Raw genomic sequence first — 18,169 nt, forward strand, 5'->3', positions numbered from 1 at the left:
AATTTTCTTACATGCTATTTGTACTCTTTTGGTGAAATATGCTATGCGTACTTTAAATTAAAAATTCTACAAATTTTAAAACGCCATATGAAATATTGGGAAAATAAATTATTCACAGATATTATAATCTCATGATGAATATTTATGTGGATGCAGCGCTCGGGTCAATTAGAAAGTATATCAGACTTTGCATGCAAGTGAGAACAACTTTAAAGCTTTAAGTAACTGATTGAAACTACTAGACAGAAATAATTACCCTTCGAAATTTTGATGAAAGAAGATCCTTAGTAGCTTCGTCTTCCCACTCCAATTGATCCAACAACTCTTCAGCATATCCTATAAAGCATTGTAGATTTTTCAATGTATTTTGAGAAAATGGGAGCTTCTTCAAATTGCCGCAGTGAAACACTTCAATCTCCTTCAAACAAGGAAACTCTAATGCTGTTCTACAAATGCTCCTTAAGTTCCTCAGATATCTCAATCGAAGATAACTGAGACTGCAAAATAGATTATTTTTCTGTATCTCAGTGCCAAAATCCTCGCTACTTATAACTTCCACCAATGAATCACAATAGGCTAATGTAAGGAATTCAAGGTTTGGAGCATGTATAAGCCAGTTCAAGTCAAGCATATTATGAAACCCAGTGAGAACCAACTTGCGAAGGTTTATATAATCATGTGCCCTAAATAAGCTCCTCGGAGTCTCCGCAACCTCACAAGCATCAACTGTTAATGTTTCAAGATGCTTCATATTTCCAAGTGATGAGAACAAGTCGCGGAGTGATGAGTGTACTCTTGTAACAAATAGCTCACACATGCATCTTTGCAATTTTGGGGAGTTCAGTATTTTGTCGACAGAGGAGGTGCTAAAGACATAAATGCGTATATCTTGAAGACGATCTAAGCCTTCTAGCTCATTCAACAACACATTTTCATCAATCCCTCCAATTTTTGATCGTCTCGTGCTAAAAGCTTGAAGGGATAACAAACCGGATATAACTTTCTCTGGGAATTCAAGCACGTGCATTCTGTCCAGCAACAAGACCTTCAGCTTCTTCAAATTCTTCAACTCCTCTGGCAATTTTCTTATACGAGTATTGTATAGGTTCATGTGTTCCAGGTTTACAAAGTCCCCTATTTCTGATGGTACATCTCTTATTCCATAATTAGAAGAAAAGTCCAGAACTTTGACAGTACTTGGAAGGACAAATGCCTCAGTTGGAAAGGCCTGTATCCAAGTATTCCTAATAAGCAAAGGCACGAGATTAGGACAATGGGGTTTTTGTGAGAAGTTTGTGCTCACATCACCCCCACCCCACATTGATAGCTTTTCTACCTCTTTCCACTTTGGATCATTGTAAACTTCAAGCCCAGTTGTCATGGAATAGCTTCTTACAATGAATCTCATCGTATCCCCGTGATCATTAGCTAGCCAGAGAGCTGTACCTCTAATCACATCATGCATCTTAACTGTATCATCTTTCTCACCATTTTCCAATAAGCACGCATACTTTAGAGTTGAAATTATATCTTCTCCTTGCTTACGTGCTTCATGAATATTGCAATCAAATTCAGCCAAGAAACCTTCTGCAATCCAGAGCAAAATAAGCTCCTGTTTTTTAATGTTATGGTCCTCAAGGAACAGGGCACAATAACAAAAACATGATTTGCAGGTATCATTTGGCAATCTATTATAACTAAATTCAAGTAAGAGAAAGACTTCATCAACGATACCTGGGACCTTTAATTTGAGGGATTCCTCTTCAAAATTTTTATACTACGCTTCCATTCATCAAGAGTCTTCTTGTTAACCATGGCACGTCCAACAGTACAAAGAGCAAGTGGCAACCTTTACATTCTTCCACCACTTGCTTTGCAAGAGACGATATAGTAGGTTGTTCAAGAGTAGTATCACCCACTTTCTCCTTGAACAAGTCATATGCTTTATCTAGTGGGAGACAATTTACTTTGATGCTTCCATCTGCATCCGCACCCATTCGACCGCATACCTCTTCTAACTGAGTTGTAAATATTATCTTGCATTCATGACTATTAGGGGAAGGAACCGCCAATTTTAACAGGTCAATCCTTTCCCACACATCATCTAATAACAACACAAGTTCCTGCCCTGCATTTTGAATTTTGGAACAAATTACAGTTAATGACCCCCTGTCATTATTCTTTTCTTCTACATCTTCTTCCAAATAGAATAAATATTAGTGAATTTTGTTAAAAAAATTACTTTTTACCTTGGTATTTAAATTTAGGAGAAAACATATAAATAAATTAAATAAACATAAAATATTTAAAACTCAATAGGTTCACAAATTTTATGAAATTACTAAATAAAAATATTAAAAACTTTAAGTTATTAAAATCATTTAAAACAATTTAATAAACAAACATTGAAAACTATCATAATGAGAGTGTCATGTTATTAGAGCCTTCTGTTTTTTTTTTTTTTTTGTGAATTAGGCTCATTCAGCCCTGGTAGGACCCCAAGGACAACTAGTCTCCACCAAGTATTTAATGATGTTACATGCCCAAAGCCCAAACTTGAGACTTTTGATTAAGCTAGAATGACTCTTTACTAGTTGATCTAAGCACTTGGAGGTTTACTAGAGCCTTTTTTTGTGTCATGTTATCTTAAATAGTTTAGGAAAAAACAAAAATAAAATATATAAGAATGGGTATTGGAGAAAAATAAGAAAATTAATACTTTAGTATTTGTTTATTAAATTATTTTAAGTGATTTTAAGAACTTAAAGTTTTTAATATTTTTATTCAGCTATTTCAAAAAAATTTGTGAACCTATTAAGTTTTAAATATTTTATATTTATTTATATATTTTCTTCTAAATTTAAGTACCAAGATAAAAAAAAAATTTCACAAAATCTACTTATATTTATTCTATTTAAAAGAAAATGTAGAGTAACGGAAAATAAGCAATAGATATGATGAGATGGGGTCGTTAACTGTAACTGGATCCAAAATTCAAAAATGCGGGGGCACGGCAAAAGTATATGAAACTGGGTATTAGTTGTAATTTTTGTTAGAAATGAAAATAGGGATAGTTGAACTCGTCCATGACCTGAGCGAGTTTCATTTTTTCACTTTTAAAAAAATAGCTGTTAGAGTGAAAGTTCATCATAAAATGAACGAGTTTTAAAAAGATATAGTATATCGGTAAATAGGTCTCATAGTATAGCATTTGGGTAATTACTTTTACCATTTATGGTATTTTGATAAAATCGCCACATACTTCGTGATAAATGCTGATTTTAATATATTGTTTGATATCTTTTTAGAGATATTTATCAATTAAAGTGGGATAAATTGTATTGATTGTAGATATTTTGAATCAAATATTAATTGCATGAAATTAGAGATTTAATAGAAGATCTTATCATATTTTTATCTCTTTTTAAATAATTGATTTTGGATTTTATGATAGCATCTCATTTTATCTTTTGCAGGCCTTAAAAATAAGGAAATAAAGATCATAGAAAGCTGAAAGGAAGGAAATAAAAAATGCAAAAAGAAGGAAATTGGAGACACAGCTTGGATGGCATCAGATATGATATTATCTATATTTTTATGGATTCAAAAAGAGGACACAGAAATTATCCACATGCCTATCTTTGAGATTTGATTTGGATATATATTATATCTCCTCCTTCACGCAGATATCACAGCCCCCCCCTATTCCATTCCTATATATATCACCGTACACACACTCATATGGGACGCCTCACACCACCAGACCTCACTCACAAGCCTTCAGCTCCTCTCCGCATATACCCCGCCACGCCATCAGTTTTCATCTTTTTTCCCTTTCGGCCACACTCATACCCCACTCACACACCGTTTTCATATACCCCCCGTCCCCACCTTCAATTCCCATATATTCCCTTCGGCCAAATACACACCTCCATATCCTTCACACCCGCACGCGTCCTCCCTCTCACGCCATACAACTCCTCTTCCCTTCCATCAGGACCCGTGACGCCACCGCATCCATATTTTTATACGGCCAATCCTCACATTCATCTTTCACCGTAGCCTCCATGGATTCTCATTGTTTCAAATATATTGTGGATTCTTCTAGAGCTATGAGAGGCTAATTCTATTGTGCTTCTTGAAGATGGAGGAGTAGCTTGAGCTTGGAGCTTCAACTAGGGGAGTATTTAGTTTTCCAATTAATTTTCTTCTGAACTTCATTAGATTTTTCCTGTGTTAGGAATATTTTCATTTGATTTGGAGACTGAGATTATGTGTTATAATTTCTGTTAATTGGATTTTTGCAATTTAATTTGAGTTATATTACTTGGGATTTGAATTTATATATATTTCCTTTGCATGCATTAAAATTATCTTATCTGGCGCGTTGTTAGATTTTATGATTGAGATGTATTGCAATTGAGTGTCTCCGTGAGCATTCTTTGAGAGGGAAACAAGTTTTATTAACTCAATTTAAATTGCACGTCAAGTGGTTTTTAAAAGTAACTTAATAACTTGATTACTATCTAGCGTTTAGGGTAGTTAAGTGTTGAGTTTACTTGACCCAAACCGTGTTTGGGGTTGTTTTTCTTAACTTGGTGTATTATTTTACTCCCATATCTTATTAAGCAAGGATAGCTACATTCCGTTTTCAAGAAGCATTCTCATCACTGATTTTCTAAAATTCAAATTTGCATTTTTCATTTTCTCTTTATTAAAAATACAAAAAAATAGTTTAGATTTATTTCTTATTTTCATAATTAGTTTTATTAATTGAAAAATCCTTTTTCAAATCCCCTTTTTTTATTCTTTGTCACTTAGTTAACTTAGGAATTAATAAAAGGCTTCTCAAGAGACTCGACCCGAGTTGTGCTTTATTGCATAATTTGGTTTTATTTTTGATTTAACCCAAGGCGACTAAAAAGGTTTAAATCAAGTGGCGCCGTTGCCGGGGAGCCAAGTAATTGGTTCCTTAGTAAACTAAGTATCAGTTTTTTTTTCTTTTTCTTTTCTTTATATTTTCTTTGAATTTTTTTTTTCTAGTTTAGGTTGCATTTGCATATCATTAAAAAAAAATTTAAAAAAAAAATTCTCATTTTATTTTAATTATTTCATTTTTTTTGTCTTATTTGCATATCTTGCATTGCATTTTGCATCTTTGCATTAATCTTCATTCATTTTCGCACATTGCTGTTCTGAATTTCTTTGTGTATGACCAGAGATAAAGAAACCCTACTTGACGATCCTGAGTTTGACATACCTTTGAAACAACTTAAAAGGAAAAATAAGAAAAAGGGTCAAAAGAGTGATAGGGAACTTCTTTTAGAACAACACATTCCTAGTACAGCTAACCAAGTTTTAGACATGGCTGATCGTACTGAGAATAGGGGTGATGGTGAAAATAGTGGAAATGAAAATAGGGGCAATAGGGACAATAATGGTCATGGGGAAAATAACGAACCTAGGAATAATGGTGAAGATCAGAGGAGTCTTAGAGAAATAAACAACTCTACTGTGAATTTTGATCCTCATGGTTTTTACAATTTTAATGCCAATTTTGAAATTAAAGGTAATTTGATTAATGCTTTGCCTAAATTTTTTGGCCTTTCAGGAGATGACCCCTATGGACACATTGAGACCATGATGATGGTGTGCTCCACCATGAAGCCCCAAGGTGCTGATGTCGAGGAAGTTTTGAGGAGAACCTTTCATTTCACCATGGAAGGAAAAGCTAAAGAATGGTTAAGAACACTTCCTCAGCACTACACTACACTTACGTGGGAGCAACTCAAGACAGCATTTCTTGAAAAGTTCTTTCCTGCATCCCGGTCTTCTAAGCTTAAGAAAGCTATTTTTGGTGCACAACAAGATGAAGGAGAATCGTTTTATGAATATTGGACCAGGTTTCTCACCATGATGGCTCGTTGCCCTAATCATCAGATTTCCAAATCTAATTTGGTTCAGTATTTCTATGAGGGTCTTTTGCCACTTCATCAGAGAACTATTAATGCTGTTGCTAATGGTTCGATACTCGATCTCACTCCACAAGGTGCCTGGGACTTATTTGAGAAAACTGCTACAAATGATCAACAGTATGGCACTAGAGACAGACAATTTGTGAGGGAGGTAGCTTCATCTTCTTCTACTGATGAATTGAAATTATTTATGGAAAAAATTGATAGAAGACTAGAGAGGCTAGAAAATGACAAGGGTCCAAAACAATGTAATGCCATGGGTACTTCTCAAGCCTTGGTAGCCCCAAGTTGTGAATTCTGTGCTTCCCCTATGCATCTTAGCAGTGTTTGCCCATCCAGAATTGAGGAAGTTTCTGCAATGTATCAAGGCGCACTAACAATCAGAAATGGGACCCATATTCCAACACATACAATGAGGGGTGGAGAGACAACCCTAGATTTAGTTGGAGGAATAATGAGGCTAGAGGACAGAATCAATTTTCACAAGGCAATGTTGGATCTGGTATTCCTTCTAACCAGTTTCAAGACACCTCAAGAATGGTTATTCCACTCCAGGATAATTCACTCTCTCAACCAAAGAGTGATGAGACCAGCCAACTTCTGAAGAGTATGTCTGCTCAGCTTAATAATATGGATAACCGATTAAGGGAAGATAAGGCCCTAAATGATAGCCAATTCTCCTCTATTGCTTCGATTCTCCAAAAGATGCAGGGAGATAAGGTGAATGATAGTGCTCAATTGACAAACCTTTGTAAAAGGTTTGAGGCATTAGAAATGAAGAATAACACTTTGACATCTCACCTGACTCAAGTTTCCAATACTGTGAGCGATTTGCAAGCCAAGAATGGGGGTGGACTACCCTCAAATACTGTGATCAATCCCAAATCCCTTAATGCCATCAATCTGAGAAGTGGGAGGGTGGTCAAATTCTCTAATGAGGATGACGAAGAAGTTGATGAGGAAATTGAATGTGATAGCTCTCCGTTAACTCCTATGAAGCTGAAGCACTCTGAAAGCACCAAGAAGAAAGAACTGATCGACAAAAATCTGAAATTACTCAAGATGGAGCAAGGTCTACTGATGGGCCAGGATCTCAAGTGGCAAGTCAACCACTTCTGGAAGAGATCAATGAAAAAGCTCCAACCACACATGAGAAAAGCGAATCAACTATGCAAGGGCCTTAACGCCAAAAGGTAAAGAGGTAAAGATTTCTGACATTCCCTTTCCTAATGCTTACTTTAGAGGTAAGAAAATGCATGATGATCAAACCCAAAAGGAAATGATTGAATTCTTTAGTAAGCTAGAAGTAAATATGCCTTTTCTGAACATGATTAAAAGCATGCCTGCATATTGTAAGTTTCTAAAGGATTTGTGCACTCACAAGAGAAAGTTTAGGCCTAATGAAAGAGTTCAACTGAGCTCTAATGTGTCAGCTATCTTTAAGCCTCAACTTCCCATAAAGTGCCAAGATCCAGGTGCCTATACCATTCCCTGTACCATTGGACCAGTGAACATAGCCGCTGCACTGCTAGATTTAGGGGCCGCAATTAATGTAATGCCTAAATCTGTTTACATCGCCCTAGGAATCAAAGCAGTCAAACCCACCAGTGTTGTGTTACAGTTAGCTGATAGGTCCATTAGGCACCCTGATGGTATCTTAGAGGACATATTGGTTAAAGTGAAAGACCTTGTTTTCCCAGCTGATTTTTATGTCCTAGATGTGTCTAATGAGTTAGCTAGTGAGTCCACTCTCATCTAGGTAGGCCCTTCCTTAGAACAGCAAATACCATTATCGATATGAAAGAAGGTGCCATAACCATGGAGGTTGGGAATCATAAGATATGCTTTAACATGTATGAAGCCATGAAACACCCATATGAGGATTACTCTTTGTTAGGTGTTAATGCTATTGATTTAGCCATTGAAGAGGCAAGGGATGATTTTGAATTGAATTTGCATGATGATAACTACTTGCCTATGCCTGTTGAACATGATTCTTCTGAGCTTGATGATGCCATGTCTGCTTATGATGAGTATTTTTCCTCTCTTCCTTCTATATACTCTCTTTTTGATACTTGTGATAGCGACATGATATATTCTGATTTTGAGATTAGCAGTACCCTCTCCACTTCACAGGTTTATACCTTTTCTCTCTGTGATACTGACTCTGCTTTTGCAAGTGACCTTAGTTTGGGAAAGGATTTGCTTCTTGAATGTGCAGATACTTTTATGGAATCTGAGATTGTAGCTGAAAGTGATAATGTTGGCTCAACAGAGAGGCCAATTCCATCTAGTTCCCCTACTCATGTCTTTGATCAGCAACCAAGGCAATCTTTACCTAAGGATAAAGGGCATTATGAGAACACTTCACTTGCACTTTCTAATCACTCTATTATTTCTCCTCATACTTTGAAATACTTGCAAGATCTTGTTTCTAGTTGTGATGCAGGTGTGAAGGATGAAAATCCCAAGTTTGTTGGTGCTATAGGTCAACCTGAAGTTGACTCAACACTTGGGAAGGCCAATGAGCAAAAGGTAGATTCAAGGGAGCTGAATCTAAGCTACCTAGTTGAGGCTACAAAAGGGAGTTCTCTTTGTTCTCTTAAACTCCCTAAGTTAATCCCTTCTATTGTTCAACCCCCGACCCTTGAACTGAAGTCTCTACCTTCTAATCTTAAATATGCATTTCTTGAGCATGATGAACACTTGCCTGTGATTATTTCAAATGCTTTATCCGCTGATGAAGAGGCTAAGTTGCTTTGTGTGCTTAGGAAAAACAGAGAGGCGATTGGGTGGACATTAGCTGATATTCCTGGGATCAGTCCAACTGTTTGTACCCATAGGATACTACTTACTGAGGACTCCAAACCTGTTAGACAGCCCCAGAGGCGTCTTAACCCATTGATCCTAGATGTTGTGAGAAAAGAAGTCACCAAACTTTTGAGTGCAGGGATCATATATCCTATTTCTGATAGTGAGTGGGTTAGTCCGGTTCAGGTAGTACCTAAGAAGAGTGGGTTGACTGTAGTTAAAAATGACAATGATGAGTTAATCCCCACTAGGGTTCAAAATTCGTGGCGGGTATGCATTGATTATAGGAGGCTTAATGAAGCCACTAGGAAGGACCATTTCCCATTGCCTTTTATTGATCAGATGTTAGAGAGATTAGCGGGAAAGAGTCATTACTGCTTCTTAGATGGGTTCTCTGGATACTTTCAAATCCCTATAGCTCCTGAGGATCAAGAGAAGACCACTTTCACCTGCCCGTTTGGTACTTTTGCTTATAGGAGGATGCCTTTTGGTCTTTGTAATGCTCCTGGTACTTTTCAACGCTGCATGATGTCTATATTTTATGATTTTCTTGAGCATTGCATGGATGTTTTCATGGATGATTTTACAGTTTATGGTGAGTCATTTGATGCTTGCTTATCTAGTCTTGATCAAATCCTAGCTCGATGTATTGAGAAGAAGCTCGTTTTGAACTATGAGAAATGTCATTTCATGGTAACTCAAGGCATCGTGCTAGGACATGTGATTTCTAAAAATGGTATTCAGGTTGACAAGGCAAAAGTTGAGGTTATTTCTTCCTTGCCCTACCCTTCTTCACTTAAGGACTTAAGATCCTTTCTGGGGCATGTTGGTTTTTACCGCAGATTCATAAAAGATTTTAGCAAAATATCTCTGCCTTTGTCAAAGCTTCTTCAAAAAGATGTTGACTTTGTTTTTGATGATAACTGTAAGCATGCATTTGATGAACTGAGACATAGACTGATTACCCCTCCTATTCTGACTGCCCCTAACTGGGAACTTGCCTTTGAACTGTCTTGTGATGCTTCTAATGGTGCTGTTGGAGCAATGCTTGGCCAAAGAGATGGTAAGGTCTCTAAGGTCATTGCTTATGCATCAAAAACTTTGGATGCTGCTCAGTGTAATTATACAACCACTGAGAAAGAGTTGTTTGCCATTGTGTTTGCTTTGGATAAATTTAGGCCATATTTGATCAACTCTAAGGTTGTAGTGTTCACAGATCATGCAGCTGTTCGGTATTTGTTTAAAAAGCCACAGTCTAAGCCTCGACTGCTCCGTTGGGCTCTACTTATGCAAGAATTCAATATTGAGATCAAGGATCGAGCCGGAGCAGAGAATCATGTTGCAGATCATCTCAGTCGACTTCCTAGTGATACAAGGGGAGTAGATGATTCTAATTTAGTTTGTGATGATTTTCCTGATGTTGCTCTATGTGCTGTGGGTTTGAAAGAACCCTGGTTTGCTGACTTGGTTAATTATTTGGTATTAGGATTGATTCCTGATTATTTGTCTCCATTTCAGGTGAAGAAGCTCAAGAGAGAAGCCCAGTACTATGTATGGGATGAACCACACCTGTGGAGAATTTGCAATGACCAGATCATTAGAAAATGTGTACCAGAGATAGAATTCCAATCCATCCTTTCTGCTTGCCATTCATTGAGTTGTGGGGGACACTTTAGCGCTAAAAAGACCTCTAGGAAAGTATTAGATGCTGGATTTTACTGGCCAACTTTGTTTAAGGATGCTTACTTGTATTGTAAGGCATGTGATAAATGCCAGAGGTTTGGGGGGCTAGGTAAAAGGCATGAAATGCCGCAGCACCATATGTTATTCTGTGAGGTATTTGATGTTTGGGGAATTGATTTTATGGGTCCCTTTCCACCGTCTGCAGGTTTTAATTACATATTGTTAGCAGTAGATTACTTATCTAGGTGGGTAGAAGCCATCCCTACTAGGAAAGATGACGGCCAAACGGTCTCCAAGTTTCTTAAGTCTATCTTTTGTAGATTTGGGGTACCAAGGGCTATAATAAGTGACAGAGGTACCCATTTTTGCAACCGGATTATCAATGGTTTGCTTGCAAAGTTTGGGGTTACCCACAAAACATCCACTGCTTATCATCCACAGACAAATGGGCAAGCAGAAGTTTCTAACAGAGAAATCAAGCAGATCTTAGAAAAGATAGTGAAGCCTTCGAGAAAGGATTGGAGCTTGAGGTTGGAAGAAGCACTCTGGGCATATAGAACTGCCTTCAAAACACCGATAGGAATGTCCCCATACTGGCTTGTTTATGGGAAAGCATGTCATATTCCGGTTGAACTGGAGCATAAGACCTACTGGGCAGTGAAGATGTGCAATATGGACCTAGAGGAATCTGGTCTGGAAAGGAAGTTGCAGTTACAGGAACTAGAAGAGATGCGGTTGGACGCTTATGAGAGTTCCCGCATATATAAAGAGAAAACCAAGCAAATTCATGACCAAAAGATACTGCGAAAGCACTTTCAAACTGGTGACCAAGTACTACTTTTCAAGGCCCGATTTGCACTCAAACCAGGAAAGTTTAAAACCCGTTGGGATGGGCCATACAAAGTCACCAAAGTGCATGACTTCGGGACGGTAGAGCTACTTGATGAGGCTAGTGGATCAGAATTCAAAGTCAATGGACACCTTCTCAAGCTCTACCACGATAGTACAAAACCTCCATAAGGCCAGGTTGTCCCTTTCCTCTCTCTATCTCTCATATCATGCATATGTCTACCTGTGAAATGTTTTGAACATGAATGTTTGAGATAAGTGTGGGGGGAGGGCCATTCCAGTAGTAGTAGTTAGGATTAGTTTTTTTTTTCTTTTCCCTTCTTGTTAGTTAATAAATGCTCCAAGCTCTCTACTTTACCCACTCAACACTTAGTCTTTATATGGGAGTCTGGTAAGGATAGTGTGTTTTGAAATACATTGAGGACAATGTCTTGATTAAGTGTGGGGGAGGACCTCCATTTTCTACATTTGTAAGCCTTTCTATTTCACATTGAAATTCTTTGATTGATTGAGCCCTACTAATTCTACCATTAGTATTGGTGATTCTGTTGCTCACTATGCCCCGTACTTTGACTATTGCTACTCTGTTTTGAAAAAAAAAACAGAGAGACTTTCACTAGTTTAATTTTGAGTTATGCTTGTTCATGATTGAATATAATGCTTTGATTTATGATACTCCTACAGCTAATAATTTGAGTAGTTTGATTAATGCTTTGTGATTAGTTTAGTATCTAATTAGCCAATGTAAGTGAACATGAGAGAATAAACCTTGTTGGAAGATTTTTGGGCCTAATTTCCTTTCTTTGTGTGTGATTATCAACTTAATTTTTCATTCTGCAGAACTTGTTTCAACTCTTAGTCTAATTACATTGTGATTATATGATAAAAGTGATTGAGGCATTCATATTTATAACCCTATTGTCCCAAACACAAACCTCTATCATTTTTATCCATTGCATACCTTTTGAGCCTTCACTTTCTTTTTATTCTCGTTTTCGACAAGCGACAATGCATGTACATCTCAATTGCATTCTCAAAGCATCTTAACATACTCATGACTTGTCATATCATAGAATGTTGCTACTATCTTTCATAATGTGTTTGAATGCCAATTTCAAAAAAAAAAAGGAAAAAAAAGAGAAAAAAAAGAGAGGAGTGAAAAAAAAAGTTGAATATGAAAAAAAAAACAAAAAAATAGAAAAAAACAGAAAAGTAAAAAGAAAAAAAAAAGGAGTATGGGAAATAAGGCATTCCTTTGGATTCTGTGAAGTAGCAAAAGTAGCTCTGTGAAACATGATTTTATGGAATATCTAGTGGTATTTAAGATGCTTATCATTCATATGTGCATGCATAGTTCTTGTCATTTTTCTCATTCATTCCATGTGGCCTAATTCCATCATTACAACCCTTTAAAGTCCTCATGATTTATTGTATAATTGTGGTAGTAATTGAGACAATAGAGTTGTTACAAGCCTATGATAGAGTGTGAATTAAGTAGATCTGAGTGAAAATTACCCCAATGAGGTGACATGAGTGAAACACTATTATCTTTAAGAGCTTTCTCTCATTTATTCACTTTCAAGGTTGATTACATACTTGACTAATCCTTTGCATTGGTTTTAACTATGAATTTTGCTAGTTTGTTAGATATCATTTATTGGATTATTATATTCTTTTCATGAATTTGTATAACTCTTTAATTGCTCTTGGTGTTAGTCTTGATTTTTCATGTGATTGATCATTTTGCTCAGGAGTGCAAAAGTTCAAGTGTGGGGGAGTTGATAAATGCTGATTTTAATATATTGTTTGATATCTTTTTAGAGATATTTATCAATTAAAGTGGGATAAATTGTATTGATTGTAGATATTTTGAATCAAATATTAATTGCATGAAATTAGAGATTTAATAGAAGATCTTATCATATTTTTATCTCTTTTTAAATAATTGATTTTGGATTTTATGATAGCATCTCATTTTATCTTTTGCAGGCCTTAAAAATAAGGAAATAAAGATCATAGAAAGCTGAAAGGAAGGAAATAAAAAATGCAAAAAGAAGGAAATTGGAGACACAGCTTGGATGGCATCAGATATGATATTATCTATATTTTTATGGATTCAAAAAGAGGACACAGAAATTATCCACATGCCTATCTTTGAAATTTGATTTGGATATATATTATATCTCCTCCTTCACGCAGATATCACAGCCCCCCCCCCCTATTCCATTCCTATATATATCACCGTACACACACTCATATGGGACGCCTCACACCACCAGACCTCACTCACAAGCCTTTAGCTCCTCTCCGCATATACCCCGCCACGCCATCAATTTTCATCTTTTTTCCCTTTCGGCCACACTCATACCCCACTCACACACCGTTTTCATATACCCCCCGTCCCCACCTTCAATTCCCATATATTCCCTTCGGCCAAATACACACCTCCATATCCTTCACACCCGCACGCGTCCTCCCTCTCACGCCATACAACTCCTCTTCCCTTCCATCAGGACCCGTGACGCCACCGCATCCATATTTTTATACGGCCAATCCTCACATTCATCTTTCACCGTAGCCTCCATGGATTCTCATTGTTTCAAATATATTGTGGATTCTTCTAGAGCTATGAGAGGCTAATTCTATTGTGCTTCTTGAAGATGGAGGAGTAGCTTGAGCTTGGAGCTTCAACTAGGGGAGTATTTAATTTTCCAATTAATTTTCTTCTGAACTTCATTAGATTTTTCCTGTGTTAGGAATATTTTCATTTGATTTGGAGACTGAGATTATGTGTTATAATTTCTGTTAATTGGATTTTTGCAATCTAATTTGAGTTATATTACTTGGGGTTTGAATTTATATATATTTCCTTTGCATGCATTAAAATTATCTTATCTGGCGCGTTGTTAGATTTTATGATTGAGATGTATTGCAATTGAGTGTCTCCGTGAGCATTCTTTGAGAGGGAAACAAGTTTTATTAACTCAATTTAAATTGCACGTCAAGTGGTTTTTAAAAGTAACTTAATAACTTGATTACTATCTAGCGTTTAGGGTAGTTAAGTGTTGAGTTTACTTGATCCAAACCGTGTTTGGGGTTGTTTTTCTTAACTTGGTGTATTATGTTACTCCCATATCTTATTAAGCAAGGATAGCTACATTCCATTTTCAAGAAGCATTCTCATCACTAATTTTCTAAAACCCAAATTTGCATTTTTCATTTTCTCTTTATTAAAAATACAAAAAAATAGTTTAGATTTATTTCTTATTTTCATAATTAGTTTTATTAATTGAAAAATCCTTTTTCAAATCCCCTTTTTTATTCTTTGTCACTTAGTTAACTTAGGAATTAATAAAAGGCTCCTTAAGAGACTCGACCCGAGTTGTGCTTTATTGCATAATTTGGTTTTATTTTTGATTTAACCCAAGGCGACTAAAAAGGTTTAAATCACTTCGTCTTCTAAATTTATAATTATTTTTGAAAAACTCTTTCTTATTAATTATACATATTAAAAGGTTTCTATTTAGAGATAGTTTTATTTCCAGTGCAAATGATTAAGGGTCATATTTTTTACAAATAATTAACTTCATTATTTTTTGAGTTAAAATGTAATTTTAACAACAAAATTTACCTCAAAAGTTACTGACACTTTTTTTTTGGAAAAAAAAACCGTCAAGTATTGATTTCTCTAAAATCTTTAAGTACTGTGAACAAACCGTTAAATATTCTTTTGTATAACAATACTTGACAGTTTTATTTGAAATCGTCAAATATTTGTTCACATACTTGACAGTTAGTTATAATCGTCAAGTATTATTTTGTTAATTTCCATCTCAGTTTTTTGACGGCTTGTTTTTACTGTCGTCAACTATTTAGCTTTAAATATCTGTTAATTTGTAGTAATGTCACTTCCTTGGGATCCAAGCTTTATGTTAACACCAGAAAGGTAATTTATTGGTAGGGTTACATTATTTAAAGTATGAACGTCCACCTTGTATTCGTGTATTTTGAAAAGGTTCATGCGCGAGCTTGGTTGTGGTCCCATTACATGTTTAGTTTTCTTTACCCAGATGATGTAACAACAGACATTCTTAAAGCCATGTTTGGTGTACTGAAAGGAAGGTAATGAGGGAATTCAAAAACAAGGTTGATTTATATTTTTTAATGCAGTGTTCATTATATCTTTATTGTTGTTACTAAACATTGTTTATCCCTTCTTCTTCTTATTATTATTTATGTGAGAGTGCAGGTATCATTTTGCATTTTTTTTTCATTCGTTTTCAATACCTGACATTTTGCTTTCTGACTTTACAAATTTGAAGGTTGACTCTAGATATTGTTCTGATATAGGTATCCGCTTGTTGCTGGAAGGAAGAAATTAAAGAGTGACCATCCAGCTATCCATCTCCAGCATCTTTCAAATAGTCCACAAATCCATATAATCTCTTATGATCTTGGTTGTGCATCTGATGATGAGCCGGTTGACAAAGCCTACTTTGAACCTTTGAAGTGGAAAAAGTTTTCACATGTACGCGCAGCACCGGTTGTCGCCTCGATAATGTGAAAAGGACAAAAGTTCTTTTTTTAAGGCTTGGATTTTTCTTGGTAGAACCAATAAAAAATGTACACATCAAAATGAGATGTCTCTCGGCAGAGTGTCAGTTGCACCCTAATGGCCGCTTAATTTTGGACCCTTTCCTTTTTTTTGAGTTTTCTTTATCATTAAATTCTACATAAGATAAATGACATTTTGACATCTTATGAGTAAAAAATGGTTTGGTTTTTATTTTTTTAATGATTTCTCAGAGAATTGAATATTAAATCCTTAAAAAATCATAAAAAATGAAAATTGAACGACTTTTTGCCCATTAAAAAAATAAAAAAATATGAAATTCCCAAAATTTGAGGGGCAACCGGAGGCACAGCTAAGGTGGTGGCACGGTTCGGAATCTCTCCTCTTTTTTTTCCATCCTCTTTTTTTTTAATTGTTAGATTAATATTTTAAAACTATTATTAAAATATTAAATTATAAAATAAATAAATGATAAATTATAAACTATATTAAAATTTAATTTTAATGATTTGCAATTGCACTAAATGTTTTTAAAATTTTTTATAAATAGTGTATGAAAAATTAAAATATAAACTATTGAAATATGTTAATCCAACAGTTGATTAAAAAAAAAAAAAGAGGAAAGAGGATGAAAAGGGAAGAGGAGAGGCTCTAAACCGGATAGTGGTGGGGTCAACCGACACTTATAAGTCATGTGCCTTAATTTCCATTTCGAAAGTCATGGTTCTTTTCAGCGTTGATGAGCACAATGCTCAGCGAGGAACTGCATTGAGAATGAAAAGCCTACTGGAGATAATATGAAACAATGGTGAGTCTAGTACCGAGGCACATGTTCCAACAGCGTATTGGGTCCTTGTTTGAGTTTCTCTTGATTGTTTTGAGATGGACAAATTATACTCATGAATGATCTAAAGGGTGTTGAAGTGATTTTAATTATTTGGATTTTGTTCTGTTTTTGGTTATGAAAATAGCGGTGAACAGAGCATGTCCACATGTGTTTGTTTGTTTTGGATTCTCAAAACCTCCCTGCTCTTCTGCTCATTCCCAAGCCTATATAGCATCGACCGTCAACCGACCCACAACTTCGAATATCAATCAATTACCAACTGAGCAACCTCTCATTCTTTCTTTTATAACTTCTTCCCAAATTTTTCAAGCCAAATCTTAATCGCCGTTGGCTCTCTCACACTGAATCGCTCAGCAAGTATGGCTCAACCGTTCCCTTGCTTCTAACACCTCCCCTAACTTTGAAAATTATTAAACAAATACCCATAAAGTTGAAACCTATTACTGATTTGATATTCTTGAATACAAACGGCTTTAAACAACATATATTATAATCCTTAGTGTCCAAAAGACAACAGTAAAGTAAGGATGTGAACCACTCTGTTTCAATTCATGCTATCCATTTGCTTCCTGCTGGAATGGTCACTCCAACAAACATCCCAATGGCTTCTACTTCCTCGTATATATCTATGAAGCTGCTCTCTTGTTCTTATTATGTTACTCTGGAACAAGAGATGGGGGAAAGGTTTGAAGAAAACATAAATGTCACAGCAGGTCTGTTTCTAAATCCTTTTTTCAGGTACTCGTTCAAAAGTCTGATTTTTGTATTCAGTTTCTGTATGGGTTTTTTTGACATAATGCTACTACACAAATTCTTATCATAATCCATTTCTTCATCTATATTCTGGATCAGAATTCCTTTTGTTCATGGCCTCTCACATGTTCTGTTCGTTGTGTTTTGTGTTTCTATTTTGTATTTGTCATATGTCGATATCAGAAGCTTGGTCAGCAAAGTTACCCACTCATCTTGCCAAGTCAGCAACTCCAAACCCTTTAAAAAATATAAGAACTAGCGTTCTAAGGGACAAACTTGAAAAAACCAAAATCCGCGCTTTAAAACTTCAGGAAATAAAAGTGAATTATAAGCACACTAATGATTATGTTAACCCCAAATTATAAGAAAAATATGGTCATGATATTTAAAGATTAAAGACTTAATTAATTTCCATTCAAAATGACCCATAACATAAAACACATAACCTAAAACAAAAGACATAGTATAATGTGCCTGTTTGGTAAGGCGTTTCAGTACCCAAAAAGCAACTTATAAGTGTGATAAGTCAGTTTGTAAATTTAGGAGTTGTTTGCAATAACTTTTGACTAATCTGATTTATAAATCAAAAATTATTTTTTAAACACGATTGCAAAAGCACCTAAGAATTAAAATATATTTTTATCCTTATGTTTATGTTGCTCTTATATGCTTCTCTCT

General features: G+C 35.6%; 1 protein-coding gene across 1 annotated transcript; it reads right to left on the reverse strand.

Annotated features, from left to right (window-relative positions):
• Nucleotides 1-238: 238 nt before the first annotated feature.
• On the reverse strand, nucleotides 239-3,814 carry LOC114736615 (probable disease resistance protein At5g63020). Its single transcript, XM_028924496.1, has 3 exons — nucleotides 3,775-3,814; nucleotides 2,010-2,128; nucleotides 239-1,612 (listed from the first exon to the last, which is right to left on the reverse strand). The coding sequence occupies exons 1-3, from the start codon at nucleotides 3,812-3,814 to the stop codon at nucleotides 239-241; spliced, it is 1,533 nt and encodes a 510-aa protein (XP_028780329.1).
• Between the last annotated feature and the right edge of the window lie 14,355 nt (nucleotides 3,815-18,169).

This window comes from Neltuma alba, unplaced genomic scaffold (genome assembly GCF_004799145.2).
Source record: "Neltuma alba isolate B1F8T4 unplaced genomic scaffold, ASM479914v2 tig00002744_pilon, whole genome shotgun sequence".
Lineage (NCBI taxonomy): Eukaryota > Viridiplantae > Streptophyta > Magnoliopsida > Fabales > Fabaceae > Neltuma > Neltuma alba.

Coding starts and splice junctions, on each gene's coding strand:
- LOC114736615 (XM_028924496.1), bottom strand. CDS start 3,814: ATGGCGTGGCGGGGTATATGCGGAGAGGAGCTGAAGGCTT. Junction 2,129..3,774: donor CGGAGAGGAGCTGAAGGCTT/GTGAGTGAGGTC, acceptor TTCAAAATGCAG/GGCAGGAACTTGTGTTGTTA. Junction 1,613..2,009: donor TTACAACTCAGTTAGAAGAG/GTATGCGGTCGA, acceptor ATTAAAAAACAG/GAGCTTATTTTGCTCTGGAT.